The sequence below is a fragment of the Suricata suricatta genome, chromosome 6 (assembly GCF_006229205.1).
Source record: "Suricata suricatta isolate VVHF042 chromosome 6, meerkat_22Aug2017_6uvM2_HiC, whole genome shotgun sequence".
NCBI classification, from domain to species: domain Eukaryota; kingdom Metazoa; phylum Chordata; class Mammalia; order Carnivora; family Herpestidae; genus Suricata; species Suricata suricatta.
In genome coordinates, this window is record NC_043705.1 from 129,242,424 (window position 1) to 129,264,006 (window position 21,583).

The following is a 21,583-nucleotide window of genomic DNA, read 5'->3' on the forward strand; positions in this document are numbered from 1 at the left end:
GGGATCAGAGATTTTTGTCTCAATAATCTATGCTTCTAAGCACTCCACCAAGAAAGAAAGTGGTACCTGAAAGACTCTCTTTATCTTCCCTGGAGCATTTTGCTTTTCATTAATTCCATGATTCACTATTTGTATGTAAATTATAGAGACAACTTTAGATAAGGCATGCTAAATTCTTAAAATGTCTATGCATTTGATACAAACAAGGAAATGAAACCTTTATAGGTTGGTCCTTTGCAATTCTCAGGGACCAAGCATGATGGCTTTTTTTTTTTTTCTTTTTTGGTGGAATCCTTATACTCCTTGGATAGATAAATAAACAACTTTTTTGAGACAAGGTCTTTCAAGGAAATGTCTCTATGATACACATAGGGATTTAAGACCTGTACATTCAGTGAGCTGTGAGACTACCATAGTCCCTGCCTGGTACAAGAGAGATTTGATTTAATAAGTGCTGATTTTCGCTTTGTAAATAGAGTCAACCTCTTCTCTATAGGGATTCCAAGGTAATGTAGGCTTCAGGCTGATCTGCATATTTTAAAATTATCAAGCACATTTCAACTAGAGCAACAGTCAGGTATGTCCCAAGGAAGATGCTTTAGCATGAGAAAGAAGGAATGAAATTCAAAATGTCTCTTTTTCCCATTTTCATTGTCTAGGAAATAAAAATACCTTTATATTCCGTAGCACTGTTCTATACTTTATATTGGTTAGAGATAGCTGTGATTTTTTCTGTGACCACCGAAATATTTGTAAGATTCTTCCCTATGGTTCCAATGTCTATAGTTTATAAGAACAACAAAGAAATGGTGTCATAAAAGCATTCCTTGATTTATAAAACATTGACCAAAGCCCTACAGTGTAGGAACGAATTATGCTAGGAAATAATAATAAATTAATAAAGAGATACAAGATACAGGATACATCCACAAATGGTTTGTATATTGAAGGGTATAGACATAAACTCTCTCTCTCTCCCTCTCTCTCTCTCTCTCACACACACACACACACACACACACACACACACACACACTCACACACACACCTTTTTGGTTACATTGTAGTTTATCTTACACCCCGTGTCTTCTGTCTTCTTTACAGAATTCTTTTCTTGCTTGTTTTGTATGTAGATATAGGTTATGTGTCTGTACAGATGCATAGATGTAAGTGTACATACTCATAATATGTGTGCATAGACATAGGATGCTGACATGTATGTTCTGCACACATTGGAGAATGTGAGAATGATGCAATAGCACTCATACTATAATTGCCAATTAAAGTCTAAATCATCAAATGATCGGCTCTTCAGTTGGAAGTGGCTCAGGAGAAGGAAAATGATTTAAGAGTTCTCAAGGTAGGAAAACAAGGGAAATGAGCTCAATTTGGTATGGCCGGACCCCAGGGTTTGAAACAGGGTTTATGAGACAAGAAAAATATATGGACGTCGCTAATATGAGGAAAAGGGGTGGATATAAAACTAAAATGCATGTAGATGATACAAAAGAACATTTTTAAAGAGATGACCAGACACAGTTCATTTTGGCTACTCTGGTAACAGTGAAGCATACTGCTTGGATCACAAGAGCAAGAGTTGATGTGAGTCTGGACTAATGCTGAGAGAGAAGAGGGATTTGAGACACATTTAAGTGGGTGATCCACAGGACTTGGTAATTAGGTCGACAAAGGTTTGAGGGAGAGAGGAGAGAACAAAAGAAAAAGCTATTTTCTAGCTTTTGACCAGAAGGGCTTTTTTTGAAAGAGACTGGGGTTTCAGTTTGATTCGAACATTTTGAGTTGAGTTTCAGGTATCTAAGAGTGGTAGTGAAAAAGTATGTTGACCAGAGCGAAGTATGCAGATGACATATAAGTGAAAACAGACATGTATGATCTCAGCTATGCTCAATGTTTAGAGAGACATATCTGGAGAAATGCACAATATTGCAAATTGGATGAAAGATATCAATTCCTCAGAGGAATAGTGTGTATGGAAATTATACAAAAATCCACTTGAAACTCCCCAGTTACTCCATGGAGATTTGCCTTCGACTAAACCATTTGGCATTTTGCAAAATGGGATTCAAAGTTCCTCTGTATCCTTCAGAGCAAAGTTGAATAATGACCCCGGATAAGTATAGATATAAATATGTAGATAAAAATAGCTGTCAAATATGTTTGTCTGTTACAGAGTTTTTAGTATGCCTACTCAGTGACACATTGCAATAGTAGGGCCTACCTAATACAGTTGACGTGGTTACGAATGACTAGTTTATGGTTATCTGAACCTCTCCATGTTCTTTGTACAGTTTTGCTTCTATACATTGCAGTTGTGTGCATTGTATTGATGCCCACACCGTAGAGACAGTTTCAAAGATGCATGTCAAGATGGATTTCCTAGTCCCCAGGGATCAATGGGCAGCTTATCTAAAAGCTTTGTCCTGTAGCTTTCCTCAATGAACAGGAAACTAAGACATCATGCAGCATCTTGTTTTGCTCTAATTTAACTTCAGTGCCCAAAGCTAAGCTGCTGATCACGTCTCCAGTGCTCACAAATTCAGGTTTCTTTCTTTCCTCTGGTGAGAGTCTTCCGTTCCAAAGCCTCATTCCTTTGTCAGTCTCTGGTGTGACTTTCAGCCTTCCTCTCCTTTCTCCTAAATGCCCATTTAGCATTGCATAATTTCCTTAACCACTGTGCAGTTTTCTCCAAGGAGCTTTATCTCGTTTTTAATTTCTTCCTGTTAAGCTCATTAAAAAACATCTTTTTAAACATTATACAATGGAATGGTTTATAAACTTGCATAATTGTGTCGTTTTTTTAAAGCAAGTGTTGTTCAAGATTATTATGCAGCATAGAGATGTTACAATAAGATTACCCAGAAAGCAAATAAAAAAATTAAACTAATGTTAAATTATTTTGTTGATTCATATATGGTTTTTTTTTTAAACCACAGCGCTGGAAATGCTGAGAGTTCTTACATAAATGTGAATAGAAACAAGGACAGGGAACAAAGGAAAAAGACTAATTATATCTCTTTGTGACTTACTGTTTTTTATCAACAAAACAAGATTGCAACTATTCGCTGCCAAAGCTCAAAACCCGAGTTTGCCCTTGCTGCCCTCCCACTGGGGTTCTGGCATCACTTTTGTTGTTTCTGAGGATGTCAGCTTGTCACATCTCTTAAGTCTTTCTTCCAAAATCTCTTACCTTGAGCTGTCAATTGTTTCTAATTCTAGTACACAAATCTGCAGTGTTTTTAATGTTCAACTGCAAGGTCCTACTGATCAAATGTTTGGTAAAACAAGTGACCTGGAATGTTTCGTCTTGACTCCTAGAAAACCAAAAATACATCAAAATTGGTTGAAATCTTTAATAATGAAAATTCAGATGTGGTGTGAGGTTGTCGATAATGGTCTCAAAGTGCATTTCCCATGCATTTTGCCCAGTCCTTAGGAAGTCTTTGGAAAATTACCTTTTAGATTTGTGCTTCTAAATACAACTTGTCACACGTGAGACACAATTGGCAATTTCTCCTTGCGTTCAGGCTTTTGTGCTTAAATCGATAACCAAACTAAGAACATACTCACTAGGAAGAAACATTTATCTGCTCTAAACATTAAAAGAGAAGCAAATGATTCTATCTGAAACCTGGGAATGAGTTTAAAACAACTTTAAATTGGAATTGATAGGAAAGCATACCACGTAATTAAAGCTCTATCAACTGTAAGATAAAAAATAAGGAGCGTGCAAATAGATGTCTTTAAGGAAAATGAAACATAAGATGGGTGATGGGAGCTACTGTGTTTTCGCCAGCGGACGGTAACAATCTGCCTCCTTTCTGATGCCTCTCCTGCTCCACCTCACACGGTAAACACCCTCGCAGGCTCCTAATGAAAATAATTTCAGTTTGTTTGACAAACAAGGATACTTGTGTTCAGCAGACTACTTTTGAAATGAGTTAGAAAATATGAATGAATAGCTCTTTCACACACTTAAAATATAGAAATGTAGCCTATTAACTTTGAAATGGATCCAATGAAACTTCTCTCTAACCAGGTTTCTGCACATAAACGTAATTCCCGAGAAAGCATTGTCAAATAGTGTATGTTGGGCACTGAATAACTAGTTCTTGAACAAATTAATTACTAAAGTTCCCTTAGAATTAAAACACTTATGAATGTGTATATTGTATGTGTATATATGTCACATGTATCTTTATAATATACTATTAGAAGTATTTAATAGAGAACTAAATCTATACTATTTTGATGAATGGGCTTCATCTTAATTATGGCTTTTCTGGAAAGTATGAGACACTTTGAACATATTTTTATTAATGTTTCAGGAATAAATAAATATATGTATATGCCTCTATGTACACACACATTTCCAATTCACCTACTCTGTGTATGTGTGTGTGTGTGTGTGTGTCCCTTCCAACAAACTAGTGTGGAAGAGAACGGAGATATATATAATAATTTAGCCTTAGTATAATATGAACCAATGGAATATGATCACTTCCTGTTTACGTCTCAGAAGGTACTGAAAATTAGCACGGATAATGCTTATTCTCTTCAAAAGGAAATAAACTTTGCAATGGAGATTGTCCCTTCACCAACCAAGAAATAAAATGAAGTGATAAATAATTTTGGATCCTTGACCAGAACTGTAATGAGAAGTTAAAAGCAGGCAGATTTTCAGAATCTAACCATGCGCCTGAAAATACAAGCAATCTGAAAAATGTCCAAGCTAAAAATAAAAAGTGGGGGAACAAATTCCCAGAGGCAATACTCAGTGAAATCTATGTGACAGTAAAATTAATGAAACAATAAAATATTTTGTTCTTTTGTTCTTTCTCTGCCTGTTAAAAGAAGACCTGTGATTAGGAAAACTTTTATCAGACCCTGATACTCCCTAATGTCATCAGGAAAATCTTCTAGTTAAGGTTTTAAAAAGGATTTTGCATTGAAATATTAAGTTTATAGATTTTTTTTAAAGAAAATAAGCTACTTCTTCCATTGTTCCTCACCTGTAGCTCTAATTGATCCTCACAGAAAACAACTTTAAACTGTGACCTTTTCAGTTAAGCTGAAAGTTAGGTCAAGCTACAATTCTTTAATCAATATATTCTTATTATTTGTTGAAATGTTTTTATATCTCACCTTTTGACTTCCTTTCATGACTGATGGGAAAGAAAGTCACTAACATCTCAATCCTTTCTCCCCCGGATGTAATTAGATCAATTTTTTCCCATTTCTCTATCTCTTATCTTAGCAAATTTAAGTAATGTGAATAGGTTTATTTTATATCCACTTCTGTCAGTCTCTCTCTCTCTGTCTTTCTATTCTACCAGCATTTTCACAGAAGCACTAGATATATTTAGACTTTTTAATTGTCTAAAAAAAACCCTGCAAGTTTCAAAATGAGCTTATCAAAATACTATGATATGAACTATGTAAAATGTTGATCTTTTGTGCCAATTTTTAAAAAGAATTTATTTATTTATGTATTTTGAGAGAGAGAGAGAGAGAGAGAGAGAGAGAGAGAGAGAGAGAGAGGCTGAGTAGGGGAAGGGCAAACTGAGATAGAGAATCCCAAGCAGAATCCGCACTGTCCTGGGGCTCAAACTCATAAACTGTGAGATCATGACCTGAGCCAAAACCAAGAGTCAGACGCTTAACTGACTGAGCCACCGAGGCACCCTGGGGCCAAAACACTTAACAAAGCATACTCTGGCTCTCCAAAGTCTCAGACACAAAGCCAGACATTTTATTTCCCATGCAATAACTTCAACTATTGAATATGAGAGATCCTCTTTAGCAAAGTTGTATTTTTCCAAGATATTACAGCCTGGAGCTTTTCATGTGTTCCGTGTACAGCTGCTCAAAATTCGTGATTGATTAGCCCCATAGCATATAGTTTCATTTTGGTGGCGTTCAGGGTTGCACACCTAAAGCCCTCGGACTCCCCTCCCAACATGGGCGGGCTCATCTCTACGGCTCAGGAAACCCTGCCTTCCCAGACTTTCCTTTTTTACTTTCCTACTTTGGATACAAAACTGTCTGGATCTCATGTATTACCATATCTTGATTTAGCACCTTATATTCCTGGAATACATTCTTCACTAGGTTCTTTAAAAAAGCCCAAAGGGAGAGAAATTTGCTAAGTCTAAAACTATATTGCGTTATCACACTTGATTAATATGCTGGCTGCGTTGAAAATAATTTCATCATCAAATTTTGATGACATTGCTCAATATTTTGCTAGAATCAGGGGCTACCTTGAAATGCCCATTGACATTTTAATCCAGGTCTTTTTGTTTTTCAACCACACAGTTACATATTAGCTTTCAATTGTGTGTGCTTCCTTTCATTTATCCTCGAGCTCTCAAACTCCCACGTTGGATACTCATAATCTCAATTTAACCCATCCATTCTTTTTTAACTTCAACTATTATTCTGTAAATATCTATTTATCTATTCTTTATCAAAAATGCCCAGATACTTTTTATCATTATTTTCCAGTGAAACTTTTTATGACCACTTTTACTTCTTAAAGCATATTGAAGATAATTTAAAACATTTTCTGTGTGATGGCCTCACATTGATTTGTTGATCTAGCTGCAAGGTTCTATGTGTTTAATTTTTATTGGCTTTTGGAATTTTTTATTGTTGCTTTTTAGTGTTTTGTTTTCCTGTGGTACTCATGTTTTCTTGTGTTGTTATATATATTATTATATATTATATATTTATATTAAGCTATATTTAATTTCATATTAATATCATATAACTACAGTTATATACAATTAATATTTATAATAGAATATATACTTTTATAGATCATATATAATATATGAACCCAAAATATATTTAAATATATAATAATATAAATAATACAAATACATTATATCTGACATATGATTATAATAATATATAATATATACACTATATAATAATAAGTCTAAAATATATATTTGAACTTTGTGAGACAAGTTGTTGAATCCTAAATAGAAGATGTTTGCTTCTGTCAGGTGGTCAGAATGCTACCAACATTCTTTTTCTTTAATGTTTATTTTATTTTTGAGAGAGAAAGAGTGAGCAGGGGAGGGACAGAGAAAGAGGGAGACACAAAATCTGAAGCAGGCTCAGGCTCTGCTCAGAGCCTGATGTGGGGTCTGAACGCACGTGAGAGTATGACCTGAGACGAAGTGGGTCACTTAACCGAATGAGGCACCCAGGCGACCCCCTTACCAACACTTTTAAATGATGCTTGACTTGACAATTATTTGTGATGTATATGGGTTTGCTTTCATGTAGTGTATAATAACTGCAAGAGAATATAAGTAGTGCCACTTTGAATAATTATAAGGCCTTTAAAAATAGTTTTCATTTACATGCATGACCCTCAAATTTTGTTATTTAATATGTATATGCATTCTTATGTAATTATACATCTATATATGTATATACATAAGTATACATATAGCATTTACATATCCCTAAAAGTATATTTTGCATTTTTTTGATTATAGCTTACAAAATAATATCACACTGTATATAACTTTCTGATACATGTCTATATCCACTTATTATGAGATATTTAAGGTTAATATATATTTTCCCACATAATTGTAACTCACAGTTTTCACTTTTGAGTTTTGTTGGCATGCATATTATATAACAAGTTTATTTACATATTCTCATTCTGTTTGACACTTGGATTCTCTTCCTTTTTTTTTCATTTTACAAATAGTGTTTCTATATAGCATTTCTACAAGTATTCTCATACGCATTGCTGGGCTTTGTTTATGCTTCCTTTTAAGTTCATATTGTATATTCCCACATTGATTTCTGTTATGTGTTGAATTGTGTCCTCCGAAATTATATTTTTAAGTGTTAAAGCTCAGCATATCAGAATATGGCCTTATGTAAAAATAGGTCTTTACAGGGATGCTTGGGTGGCTCAGTGGTTAAGAGGTCGACTTCGGCTCAGGTGATGATCTCATGGTTCATGAGTTTGAGCCCCATGTCAGGCTCTGTGCCGACAGCTCAGAGCCTGGAGCCTGCTTCGGATTCTGTGTGTCCTTCTCTCTCTGCCCCTCCTCTGCTCAAGCTCTGTCTCTCAAAAATAAATGAATGTTTAAAAAAAGTTTTTAAAAAATAGGGTCTTTACAGAGTTAATCAAATTACAAGGAGGTCATTAGTATTTAGGGCTTTATTACAGTATGACTGATGTCCTTATAAAAAAGGGCAATTTGGACATGGAGACAGACATTCACAAAGGGAAGACAATGTGAACACACAGGGAGAAGAAGGCCATGTAACTAGAATGATGGTGTTCCTTACAAGGAACACCAAGGTTTTTCTAAGGCCCAGAAGCTAGAAGAGGAAAAGAAGGATTCTCCCCTACAACCATCAGGAAAAGCATGGCCCAGCCAGATACCTAGATCTCAGACTTCTAGGTTCCAGAACTATAAGACAAATGTCTTTGGTTTTAATGCTTTGTTAGAGCAGCCCTAGCTAATTAGTACATTTCCCAAAGCCATGGTGCCAAATTCACCACGCATCAGCTCAGAATAATAGTTCTCATTATACCACATGCTTTTAATACTTGGTTTTGTCAGATTTAATTTTTGTTAATTTAGTAGGTATAAAATAGCAAATATCACATCATGGCCCTTATTTGCATTTGCTTGATAAAAATCCAGTGTATTTCTGTTTTTTGCCTTTTGTGTTCCCTCTACTGTAAACTATTCACTGTTCATATTCTTGACCAATTTTTCTGGTAACTCATCTGTCTTTTCTTATGGATTTTAGACAGACTATGTTTTGCAGTGGGAAATTATTCTCTTCTCTTTATTTGTCAGATGTTTCACTTTCTCGATATTGTCTGTTATTTAGAGAACTTGTTAATTAGAGCATAGATTGATTCATCAACCTTTTATCTTATGCATTGTTAATCATTTGTCTTATTTTAGAAGTCTTTTCCTTGCTAAAGATTGCTAAAATGTTGGCCTACATTTACTTGTAAATTAATGTTTTAGAAACGATATGTATGTGTGTGTGTGTGTGTGCGCGTGCGTGCATGTGCGTGTGTGTGTGTGCATGAGGAGGCGTGCTGAGGATTGTTGAAGATAACCAATGAGATACTGATGCAGAATTTTTAACTAAAGTTTTTGCATGTGCGAAGGAAAATTGAAGAGAGACCTTTGCAGGCTAAAGTTAGAAATTACCACATCTCTGTGTAACCCCTCTCCCATGTAGCTTACAGCTGTTTTGGCAATAAAATAATGTGATTAATATCTAGATATGCCTTAGTATTTTGTAGTTTAAGAATTATTCTGCAACACAAAGGAAAAAGGGAGGAAACTTACAATGTTAATTCTCTGCCATAAGGCAGAGATACCTGTAACACTCTGACAGAGCTGAATTAACCTTTGTTAGGAAAATTCAAAAGCTTATTTATAAAGATTATTGATAGTATATTCCATTAAAATATTGAAGAACTATGTGTTTCCTGAGAACATGTATGCATATAAGTACATATAAATGCATATGAATATATATACACACATATGTAGGTATTTATATCCATGTGTACTTATATATATGTGTGTGTCTGTCTCACCAGGCATTTAATATATTGTTCTATATCTTGTGACACCTGACTCCATTATTTTACTTTTTTTGTGTCATTATAAGTCAAATATTTACAACTGTATTTTCATTCAGCTATAATATATCTTTCTGAGGCTAGTAATGTCTCTCACTCTTATAAAAAGCTATTGAAGGGTGCCTGGGTGGCTCAGTCGGTTAAGCATCTGGCTTCAGCTCAGGTCATGATCTCACAGTTTGTGGGTTCGAGCCCCGTGTCAGGCTCTTTGCTGACAGCTAGCTCAGAGCCTGGAGCCTGCTTCAGATTCTGTGTCTCCCTCTCTCTCTGACCCTCCCCTGCTCACGCTGCCTCGCTCTGTCTCTCAAAAATAAATAAAAACAAAACACAAACCAAAACAAAACAAAGCACTTGAAAAAGAAAGGTGTGACAAGAGGAAGGGAAGAAGAAAGTCCCCCTCGGGTAGCATAATTTTAGTGGTTTTCTTATTCATACACAGATTCTCCTTGAAGTAACTGTAGACTGCTTATAATCCTTGACCACTGTGTTGGTGGATGTGCCAGCGTCACTTTTCTAGTGGTTAAAGGTGCTTATGTCTGTAAAACATACAGTTCTTTAGGATCATATGAACCCATACTAGGAATGTAAATAGTTGTGAAGGGTGGTTTGTGTTTAGGTCATGCTTTCCTGCAAAACGCTAATCCTAGTTAATTGTGGAGACAATTTGCTATTGCATAACCTATCTGGGGATTACTTGGAGTTTGCAATATGGCCTCCTGTTGGAAGAGGCCATAAAAATAATGATCGGTTTTGTAGAGATGGCAAATATCCTCAGGCCAAAAGGAGATTTCAGTTTTCTACATATGCTTGCAGGTTTTCATTTTCTGTCAATTTGGTGCTTGTCCTTTTTTAATACCTTCAAGTGTATATTTCTATCCCAATATATGATCCACAAATATTTTTTTTCAGTTGAACTGAATTATCCAGTTTACAGTGCCAGAAGCCTGTTTTAATGTTTCTTAATCAACTCAATTTTTATTATATTATCAATGATCACATTTTCAAACTGATGGACAGTAAAAACAAGTCGATTTTTGTGTTTTTGTGTGATCCCATTAGTCTTTGATATCTCACATAAGTTTTGTCTGAAGAATTCCTGATTTCACTTTCCGTTCCATCCCTCTGAATTAGAATAGAGAATCTCCAAGAAAATTTAGTTTGTATTATGGAAACACAGTTTGACCAGTGTTTGGGCATTAGGGTTTTGTGTCATGCTAGTGGAATAAAATTCTAGGCCTTTGCAGAGACAATGATTAGAATAAAAATGTATAATTAGTTTATAAATGTGAATTTCTACATAAAGATTTGTGTAATCAGTTTTAATATTATGGTGTTTCTATGAAATATTTTTGTTCTATTATAGTAGCAGGGTTTTTCTTAGGCTTTAAACACTAATATTAAACACTAATATTAAACACTAATATTATAAACTATAGCACTCTAAATTGGTTTTGAAGGATATGGATATTATATTTTTAAAACAAATATCAGTTAACAAGTTTAAAAACAATAAATTCCTACTGTTTATATTTTTGTATCAAAGATATAATTAGATTTCTTATTTTAAATGTGAGTAGTTACCTTTCTTCTGGCCTTTTGACACATTAGCACATTATGAAATAAGAGTTATTTCATTTATTATAACTTTTGAATACTTCATTATGTTTAAAATTATAGTTCTATCTCCATTAAAAGAAACTAGGACTGGATTGCCTGGGTGGCTCAGTTGATTAAGCTCTGACTTCAGCTCAGGTCATGATCTCACAGCTCATGGGTTTGAGTCTCGCTTTGGGCTCTGTGCTGACAGCTCAGAGCCTGGGGCCTGCTTTAGATTCTGTGTCTCCTTCTCTCTCTGCCCCTCCCCCTCTCATACTCTGTCTCTGTCTCTCAAAAATAAATAAACAGTAACTCTTTTTTTTTTTTTAAATAAAAGAAACTAAGACTTTGAAACATGACTGATTTTAGGGCTTGGTCAGGGAAAACATAGATGAACCTGTAACATTTTGTGATGCTAGAAATTAACAAAGTCCTTAAAAAAAATGGTGCAGGCACCTGGCTGACTCAGTGAGTAGAGCATGCGATGCTTGAACTAGGTCTCACGAGTCCCAGCCCCATGTTGGGTGTAGAGGTTACTTAAATAAGGTGGCAGAGACATGTTGAAAGGCATCATGAACAATCTAAATGAGCACCCTGATGAAACCTGTCAGAAATACCTTCTGAACAAAGGGATCAAGACATAATGACATTGCCTGCCTCCTTATTTATGATACGCTGAGAAAAGATCACTTCTGTGAGCTATTAACCAATATGCCAAACCTCAATATAATCACGAGAAAATATAAGACAGACCAAGATTGGAAGGCATTTTACAGAATAACTGACCAGTAGTTTTTTAAAGGGTCAAGGTCACAGAAGACAAACAGAGACTGACAAACTCTCAGAGATTGGAGGGAGTAAGAAAACATGACCACTAAATGCTAAGTAGGATCTCTGAAAGACTTTAATAGAAAAGCTGGTGAAATCCAAAGTCTGGAATTAATAGTAAAGTGATTAAAATAGCATGTCTCAAAAAGTAAACTTAATGATGATGACTTAAACATTTAAAATGTACTTGCTAAACATTATACAATTAGGTGTGGTGGATCTTAACCTTTAACCCACATTGCATAATCGTTGGATTTGTATCTGGTGTTAGTATAGGGTTATACTGAGGTCATAATGAGAAAGAATCCTCATTTTTTTTTTCTCCAAAAGACTTTATATAAGAACAGAAAAGAAAGAATTTTCTGTTTCATGAATGTTCCTTAAAGTATTTGACCCGTTGGTGCACCTGGGTGACTCAGTCAGTTAAGCATTTGGCTCTTGATTTTGGCTCAGGTTATGATCTCATGGTTTGTGAGATCAAGCCCCGTTCAGATTCTGTGCTGACAGTGTAGAGCCTACGTGGATTCTCTCTCTCTCCCTCTTGACCCTTCTTTCAAAATAATTTAAAAAAAAACCTTTAAAAAAAGAATAAAAATATTTGAGCTATTAGTATTTAGGAGGGTAGATCATTTTAAATATTATATCATATATTAAAACATATTTTAAATAATATTTTATTTCCTATCTAGTGGCTTTTGGTATATTTTAATTATCTTTAGGAATTTACCTAAATATTTAATTGTATTGACATTCATAATATTCTCTAAATTTCTAAATCACTACATTATCTGTGGTTGCATTTCTTTAAAAAAGTTCTTAAAACTCGTTGCCCTATCTCCTCTTTTTGTGAACATTTTGCTTTATATATTTATTTTGTTGATCTTTTAAGAAAGCTCACTTGGCATTTTTATTCTTTTTTTTCTATACTTGTTCTCAATGATATTACTTTCTGTTTTTATCTTAATTATTACCCTCTTTTTCTTTGATGGCTATTATGTCTTTCTTTTTAGGTTCCTATGTTTAATGCTCAGCTCATTAATTTCAGCTTGTCTTTCTTTGTATAAAAACACACAGAGTTATAAATTACCTTCTCTAGGGGCACCTGGGTGGCTCAGTTGGTTAAGTGTCCACTGTTCGATTTTGGCTCAAGTCAAGATATCATGATGAGGTCCCAATAGTTCATTTTAATATTTTTTTAAAAAACATACCAAATAAACCCCAAAAAATAAAAATAAAGAAAAGGTATCACAATTCATAAGACTGAGCCGTGTCAGACTCTGCCCTGAGCCTGGACCCTGCCTGGGATTCTCTCTCTCCTTCTCTTTCTGCCTCTCCCCTGAACATGTTCTCTTTCTCTCTCTCAAAATAAATAAATAAACATAAAAGAATTACCTTCTCTAATTAGAATCATTTTCTCTGCACTATGTGTCTTTATTTTTACTGATTCTTCAATTATTTTAGGTCTCTTGTGTCTTATTTGAACCATCAATTACATAGGAATTATTTTTAATTTTCTTTTAACTCCTCAAGAATATGAATATTTGGGAGTTTTCTCTTTTTTTTCTCTTTTTTTAAACTAACCTCTGCTTAATTATAGCATGGTCAGAGAATTTAATTGATACAGATTTATTAAAATTTATTCAAACATGTCTAATAATTTCATTTTGATCTGAAAATAGATACTTGTGGTACTGAAGATTTTAACAGCATACAGGTTTTACAGACATTATAAACTAAATGATGAAATTAAAAAACTATCCTAATGTCAATAATAAGTGCTTTCAGTAGAGAAGTGATATTATTTTTGTATTTTAGAAAAGCTGCTTCTGCTATAGTATAATAATCAACTTATTGAGATTATTTATATTTATATAAAATTTAATATTTTAAAGGAGGTTCTAGCAGTAAGTAGCTTAGAGTTGGTGATGTTCTATGATAGAAGGATTGTGAGATAGATATTTTTCAAAAGAAGAGTTAGAGGTTTCCAGTCAAAGAGTTGTGTGGGAAATCAAAGTAAGAAAAGCATACTGGAGAAACCTAAACCTGAAAGGGACCAGTGTTGTGGAGAGTATTAATTAAGAGAAAGTATCACAAGACAGAGAAGCCAGTTTATGGAGAGCCAACTTATGTATGTTTTAAATTCAATAGGACCAATCAAAGAATTTTGAATCTCTGATTAATTATAGAAAGTGTTACTGTTTTCATAAATAAAAACTTGAAACACACACACAAGATCATTGTTTTCGAAAGGATAATGTGACTGAGTGTATAATAAGAGCATCTGAGATTTGATTGAATATAGTCATATAGAGGAGCTGGTACAAAGTTATGATATTTCTCGTTTATCCAATGCACAAATAAGAATATAGTGGCCACTACATTCAGAGAAAGAGTGTGAGAAAATAGTGGTGGAAAAATACAGAGTCCCTGTTTCGCATTACCTCTTCATGATACATAAAAATAAATAAGTAAATGATTTAATTATTAGCTATTGCAAGTAATATGAAGAATGATTGGGCGTAGTATTTCCGATAGGGAATTTTCAGTAAGTTATTGGTGAAACCTTCTGAGGAAGTCATAGTTGAGTAATCGTCTGAAGGCAGTGACTGAGAACCATCTGACTATTCAGGGACAGGAGATTTTAGAAGAAATAGCAAAAGTAAAAAGTGCCAATAGGACAGCAGCCAGGGAATGAGGTGAGCGTTGCTTTCAATAGTGTTATCAAAAATAGATGCAGAGAAACATGTAAAAAAGTTAGAAAAAGAAGAACAGGCTGGAAGTAACTGGGGTATAGTGGATGCTGAGTCCTAGGAAATGACTTTTCAAACTGAGCAGAGAGAGGTATGTGTGTTAGTTAGGGCTGCCATAATAAGGTACCACAGACTCGGTGGCTTAAACAACAGAAATTTGTCTTCTCACAGATATGGAGGCTAAAAGTCCAAGATTGGGGTTCAGGATCAGCAGGGTTGGTTTCCTCTAGGGCCTCTGCTTGGCTTCTAGATGGCCGTCTTCTCCCCTGGGTCTTCATGCTCTCTGCTCTGTGCCCAGATCTCTTCTTCTTGTAAGGACACCAGCCATACCAGATTAGAACCCACCCTAATGATCCCATTTAACCTTAATTGCCTCTTTAATGACCCTGTTTCCTAATAAAGTCACATTCTGTGGTACGAATGGGGGCTCAGGCTTCAGTGTTTGAATTTTGAGGAGCACAGCCCCCAAACACTCCCTGTGACACTGTAACAGCCATTTTCTCAGATTTGATAAGTTGCATTGTGATTACAAGAGAGTAGTGGGGGAAGAATTTCATGAAAGAGCAATAGCATGTGAAAAACAGAGAGAGATGTAGGAAATTAAGTTTTGACAAGATAACTTTGTGAAGTCCAGTTTGGTGCACATCTTTCATAGAAGTGTCTAAAGGAAAAATATAGCGGCAAAGATCTACTCAGGTAAAGGCATAGCTGGCTAAGAGGTCTGGGCTTTATTATATATCTAAAGGAGAATTACTTAAGGTTTATGAGCATCAAGGTGTTATAATCAGAAGTGCACTTCAGGCTGATTAATCTGTCAGTAATATATAATTTATGATCATAAGTTTTATGTTTATGAACATAAATCTCATCTGCAGTAGAAGCTGTTCCCACTGGAAACACATCTAGATGCACGAGCAGCTTAGATAAATTCTTGTTTTGCTCCGGGATAGAGGGGAGTTTGTCAGAATTGAGTGTTTCACATTGACCCTGTGAAGGGCCTCTTTGTATTTCTCCCACAGACTATCCCTTGTTTCTCCTGTCACAAATAGAAATAGGATTCCTCCCCACTACAGCTGATTTCATGGAATTGTAATGTTCTGTCCTTTCGCTGAAATAAACTAAGGTTAGTCAAGAACTAAATACAACAAAGAGGAAACAATTAAATATAAATACTCGCTGTATATTCTGGGATTTGTTGTGATTGTATAAACACACACAGGTATGTATCTGCACTGAAAGCCGATCTTTAGTTATCTGTAAAAATGCAAAAAAAGATAATGTGCTCATTTTAAAAACAGAGTTCTTAACAAGATCAGAGGATGAAACTCACTATTTGTTATACACATAAATCCAAGCCCCCTAAATTCCACTTTTTTTCATTCCTAGACCTTAATCCATTCTATGTGTGTTCAATTTTTTAATCAGTTAATATCTGATGTAGAGTTTAAGACTTATAATGAAAATTCTCTCTCATATGTATTTTTTCTCTTTTTTTTCTTTTTCTTTTTCTTTTTTCTTTTTGGAGACACCGTCCACCTTCGAGTTCTTGAGTCTTCCCCTGTCGGCACAGCCGTTGGGAGTGTCAAAGCAACTGATGCAGACACCGGGAAAAACGCAGAAGTAGAGTACCGAATTATTGATGGCGACGGGACTGATATGTTTGACATCATAACTGAGAAGGACACACAGGAAGGCATCATAACAGTGAAAAAGGTGCCCATCGTCAGTATAAATAGACATCTGCCCATTTAGTAAATAACGGCTTCATTATGTGCTATCCTCTCATGCATTATCCATTAAGCGATACCACGATCATGTCCAAGTGTAATTTATATCACACACAACGTGAGAGACATAAAGCCAAAGATCTTCTTGGGCATTTTGACCAAATGCTTTTGTTGACTGAAACATGAAACCTGAGTTTTTATAAAATTGATGAAGCAAATTAATATATATATGACTATATTTCTAAGCCATGTTAATAAAAGTCCTCCCCCAAACTAACATTGTTTTCTTTAAAAAAAAAACAGTTCATAGCTAATAATGGCAACATATCATCACAGTTGGAGGCATAGAGAGTAGCATGCCATCTATCCAGATGTATGAAGCAATAATTAGAGTTGCTAATAAAAAGAGAGCATATTTTTGAAGATAATTTAATTGTTCACATTTTCCCTTCTGCTACATAAATTAAACTTTTCTGCTAACATATGCTCACAGATTGAGTTTAAAGGTAACTAGGTTTATTTATTTTTTTATTGTAGCATCAGTATGATCATTATAAGAAAAAATTAAGGCCCCATGAAAGATCCTAATGAATGTCCTGAAAGTGCTATTGTATTAAGTTACCACTGAAGAACTGAGTAATCCAAATTATCTGCAGAATCCGTTGCAAAGGCCAAGGCAGATGACCACATGTTTTTAAATGCACAATGACCAGCAAAGGAAGAAGCAGCTCCTTTGTTGTTTTTCATGACTGGAAAGTAACAGTAATGCAAGTAGAATTTACTGCTTATCAGATAAAAAAGGAATGTTGAAAGCATCTGAACCCACAATGTCTTTCTTCTGATAACAAAACATACCTTTTGGAGGGGTAAGAAGGGAGGAGCTTGATTTCCTACTCATGATAGTTAAACTGCTTCAATATTTAAGTCCCATATGTCTTATTTATTCATAATATAACCTAATTACCTATTTGCTATCAGAATTCTTCTCTTTACTCAAGGTTTTCCTGACCTTTAATGTTTCAGACAACTGTTGAGAGTTTTATATTAGTCTTCAAAATTTTTGAAAGTTTATGTAGTATCATGAGCCCATTAAATGGAATGGAAATATCATGGCATAAATGTAAAAAGATAACTAAATTTGCTGCTTACAAGCATTTAGTAGTATTGCACACTTTAGCACACCCACATGCACACATAAACACACATACAACGACCAGCCCATTTTTTACAATGAATCACTGTATTATGAGATAGGTTTTCATATTCTTTTCAATCTCTCCAAGACTTAAAGTCTAATTTTCCTATATTCTGAGGTATTATTACACACTGACGCATAAGACGTAAACATTGAACTCTATCTGATGGGTAAAGGTGATATTATTTTTTTATTACTTTTAATTATTTACAGTTAATAAACAACTTGACAGAACTCAGCCAGGCTTTGAAAATCACACTGTAACTTGAAAGGAGCATATAATGCAATTTCCCACACTCTAATTTGATGATTTATTTACGCAGCCACTTGACTACGAGAGCCGAAGACTTTACACACTGAAGGTGGAAGCAGAAAATACCCACGTGGATCCACGTTTTTATTACCTGGGACCCTTTAAAGATACAACGATTGTGAAAATTTCCGTAGAGGATGTGGACGAACCCCCTGTTTTTAGCAGATCCTCCTACCTGTTTGAAGTTCATGAAGACATCGAAGTGGGCACGATCATTGGTACCGTAATGGCAAGGGACCCAGACTCTGCTTCCAGCCCCATTAGGTAATTATGCCCACGCTTCAGATGAAAGAAAGGAAATTGAAATGTAGAGAGCATGAAATTCTATTTATAGCACTTAATGCATTGAAATACAGGAGCCTCTCCGTAAGGGGTACATCAATTTGAGGGGCACAAGTGTTTAAATTGTCTCTGAATGTTTTGGCGCAGGCGTTCACAGCTTCGTATTTTCTCCACTTCAGATCATGCCTTTTAGCCTAAAACCTGGCTTGTGTCATCTGCCTGGATCTTTTACGGTATTTGTTGCTCTGATCCCAGTACAGATAAAGGACACCGTGTCAGCTATGCTCTCACAATGTAACAGAATCACTTCCTTTGTGCTTTTAGTTATTAAATGATGTAAGTCGAGACTTGTAACAGTTAAAAGGAATTTAATGCCAGCAATGTTACAATGCAGTGAAAATACATTTTAGAAACTCCCCTGTACCCCTACCATCAAAGAAGAAAAGGTTTTTGTTTTTGTTTTGGCTGTTTCAAAAAATATTAGTAAAGACAATAGAGAGTTTCAGAAAGATCAGAGTAATTTATTTATTTTTTTGCTTTGCTTTCTCATGGCAACCTAAAAACATGAAATATGATAAATGCATACAAATGAGAAAGACTCAAAGCTTTTATTGATATTTGTTCTATCACTTTGAAAAGAAATATGGATATTTACATATAAAATTTACCATCACAATAGCCATTTTAGACTATTAGTACAGCATGTGTTTTGGATTTTGTAAACGTCCCTAATTCTCAAAGGTTAATTGTGCCTCCCCCTGGTCCAGTCAAGTAACAGTTTATATGATGATTACACAATTTCCAAGCACTCTTTTCTTTGATTCCAAAGTATACAACAGCATAATGTAAAAAACTTCTAATTTTTTGTGCCATGTGACGTTAACTCACTTCAAACTTAAAAATGCTATAGGTCCTGACTATATTTTATATATATATAAGTTAGTGCTTGATTCACATACTTTAAATATTTTTTGTTTTGTTTTTATGTTTTTTTAATTCCAGTGTAGCAAAAATATAGTGTTATATTAGTTTCAGGTGTGCAATATAGTTTCAACACTCCCATACCTCACTTGGTTCTCATCAAGATAAACATACTCTTAATCCCTTCACCTAGGGCACCCATCACCCCTCCCCCACCATTGGTTTGTTCTCTGTAATTCAAAGCTGTTTTTTGGTTTGTTTCTCTTTTTCTTTCCTTTTTTCTTTTGTTCATTTCTTTTGTCTGTTAAATTCCACATATGAGTGAAGTCATATGGTATTTGTCTTTCTCTGACTGACTTATTTTGCTTAGCCTTATACTCCGTAGATCCATACATGTGGTTTCAAATTACCAAAATATTTTCTTTTATTCACATACAGATCACAGATCACTTACGTGGTGATCATGTGCAGCTCTCATCTGCCAGCATGAATTCCCCATAATCGCCTCTTCCCCAATCCATTTGTCTTCATTGGCTCCATTCTTGGATATTTTTTCCTTTGAAGGCTCATATAACCTATACACATACTTAATTTACCTATTAAATGCTCTCCAAGTATTTTCTTGGCCTAGCTCATCACTGACTTTAACAGGCTGTGTTCTGTGTTCCTAGTTTTTTTTTTTTTAATATTTTATTTATTTTTGAGACAGAGAGAGACAGAGCATGAGCGGGGAGGGGCAGTGAGAGAGGGAGACACAGAATCTGAAGCAGGATCCAGGCTCTGAGCTGTCAGCACAGAGCCTGATGCGGGGCCCGAACCCACAAACGTGAAATCATGACCTGAGCCGAAGCCAGAGGCTTAACTGACTGAGCCACCCAGGCGCCCCTGTGTTCCTAGTTTTAAAGTGGTCCTTTTCACAAGAAATATATTACTTTTAAGAAGGGTTTAGTTTAAATCCAGTGGCATTCTTAAGTGGCAATGTGAAGATATTATCCGCACAATGAAAATAGATTTTACATCCTCTTATAGATCGATGGTTATTACATGTCAAAATATGACTGTGGAGTTTTGAAATAAAAATAAAATATGTAATTAGAATGCAATTTAAGGAAAGAATCCATTTATGTCTACCATTGCAATAGAATTGATAATGTTATTGCTTACTAATGACAAAGTCCATGCCATAAAAGTTGTTGTATAATTGAATTATATATACACAATTGAATATAGATGTAGAAAACACAACTGAATATTTTAGGATATTAATCTTGATAGCTCACGTCATTTAAAAATACATATGTGTAATCAGAAATAAAAGAGTTTTACTAATTCAATGTATTTATGTGATAGATAATGCTGGGGGTGTTATACATTGTTTATGTCACACAGTATGGGTGTTCATATAATAATCAGGAAGATTTAATCAACTGTTTGCTCTGGAAATGATTTTAAAAAGGAAAATGGAAATTAGCACACAGAATTTGCCAATAGAGAATCAGAAAACATAATTATATCATGTTTGAAAAAGAACCAGGATCTCTCCATATCTTTAATATAATCTTACATAATTCTCTAAATTTTATAATTATTTTTAAAACTATAAGAAAGAAGACAAAACACACATAAAATGGTATGACACAGGCAGTAGTCCTTCATATTGATTCACGTATTACAACTTCATGGCCTATTTCTATAGAAATAAGAAAACATATTTACCAAAATGTCAAATAAATCAGTTGTTCTCTTTTTCATTTAAAAAATATTTGTGGATCCCCGGATCAGATATAAACATATTTCTGAAGGAGTTCTCAGTCTGTTAGGTAGGGAAGATGCAGTAAATGAGATAATGTTCATTGAGTGTCTACTATATCAAGAATGCTGCTTAATTTTTTCATTTTTGATTTCTTGTGATGTATCTGACATGCTGATGTTGAATTCCTAATACGACGTGGTCAATGACAGAGATGGGTAGTACAGAAACTTTCATAAGGGAAGTATGTTAAGTCTTTTAGTAGTAAAAGAATTTTGAGAGGGAATCTGTGAAGTTTCCAGATATAGAGATTCAGTGTTTTATAAATGTATGTGTTACTAGGAAGACATGTTGTTTGAATGCAAAACTGAATTCACATTTTGTTAAGAGAGACAGCTAAAGTTTCTTAAGGAGATTTGTTAATTACTGGCCCATTCCATTTAGAACTAATTAAAATAAAAATCCAAAATAAGCAGTCCTCAAAAGTAAAATCACATTCATTGTATTGACAAGATAAGTTGTTTCTCTAATGCAATTTATTCAAAACCCAG

General features: G+C 34.7%; 1 protein-coding gene across 2 annotated transcripts in view; it reads left to right on the forward strand.

Moving 5' to 3' along the window:
- Window positions 1–21,583, forward strand: part of LOC115293259 (cadherin-10) — a 177,636-nt gene that overhangs the window by 130,533 nt on the left and 25,520 nt on the right. For both annotated transcript variants that reach the window (XM_029941056.1, XM_029941057.1), the window contains exons 6-7: window positions 16,370–16,557; window positions 18,090–18,343. In XM_029941056.1, the coding sequence (XP_029796916.1) occupies window positions 16,370–16,557; window positions 18,090–18,343 (442 nt within the window). The remainder of the gene's footprint in view (window positions 1–16,369; window positions 16,558–18,089; window positions 18,344–21,583) is intronic.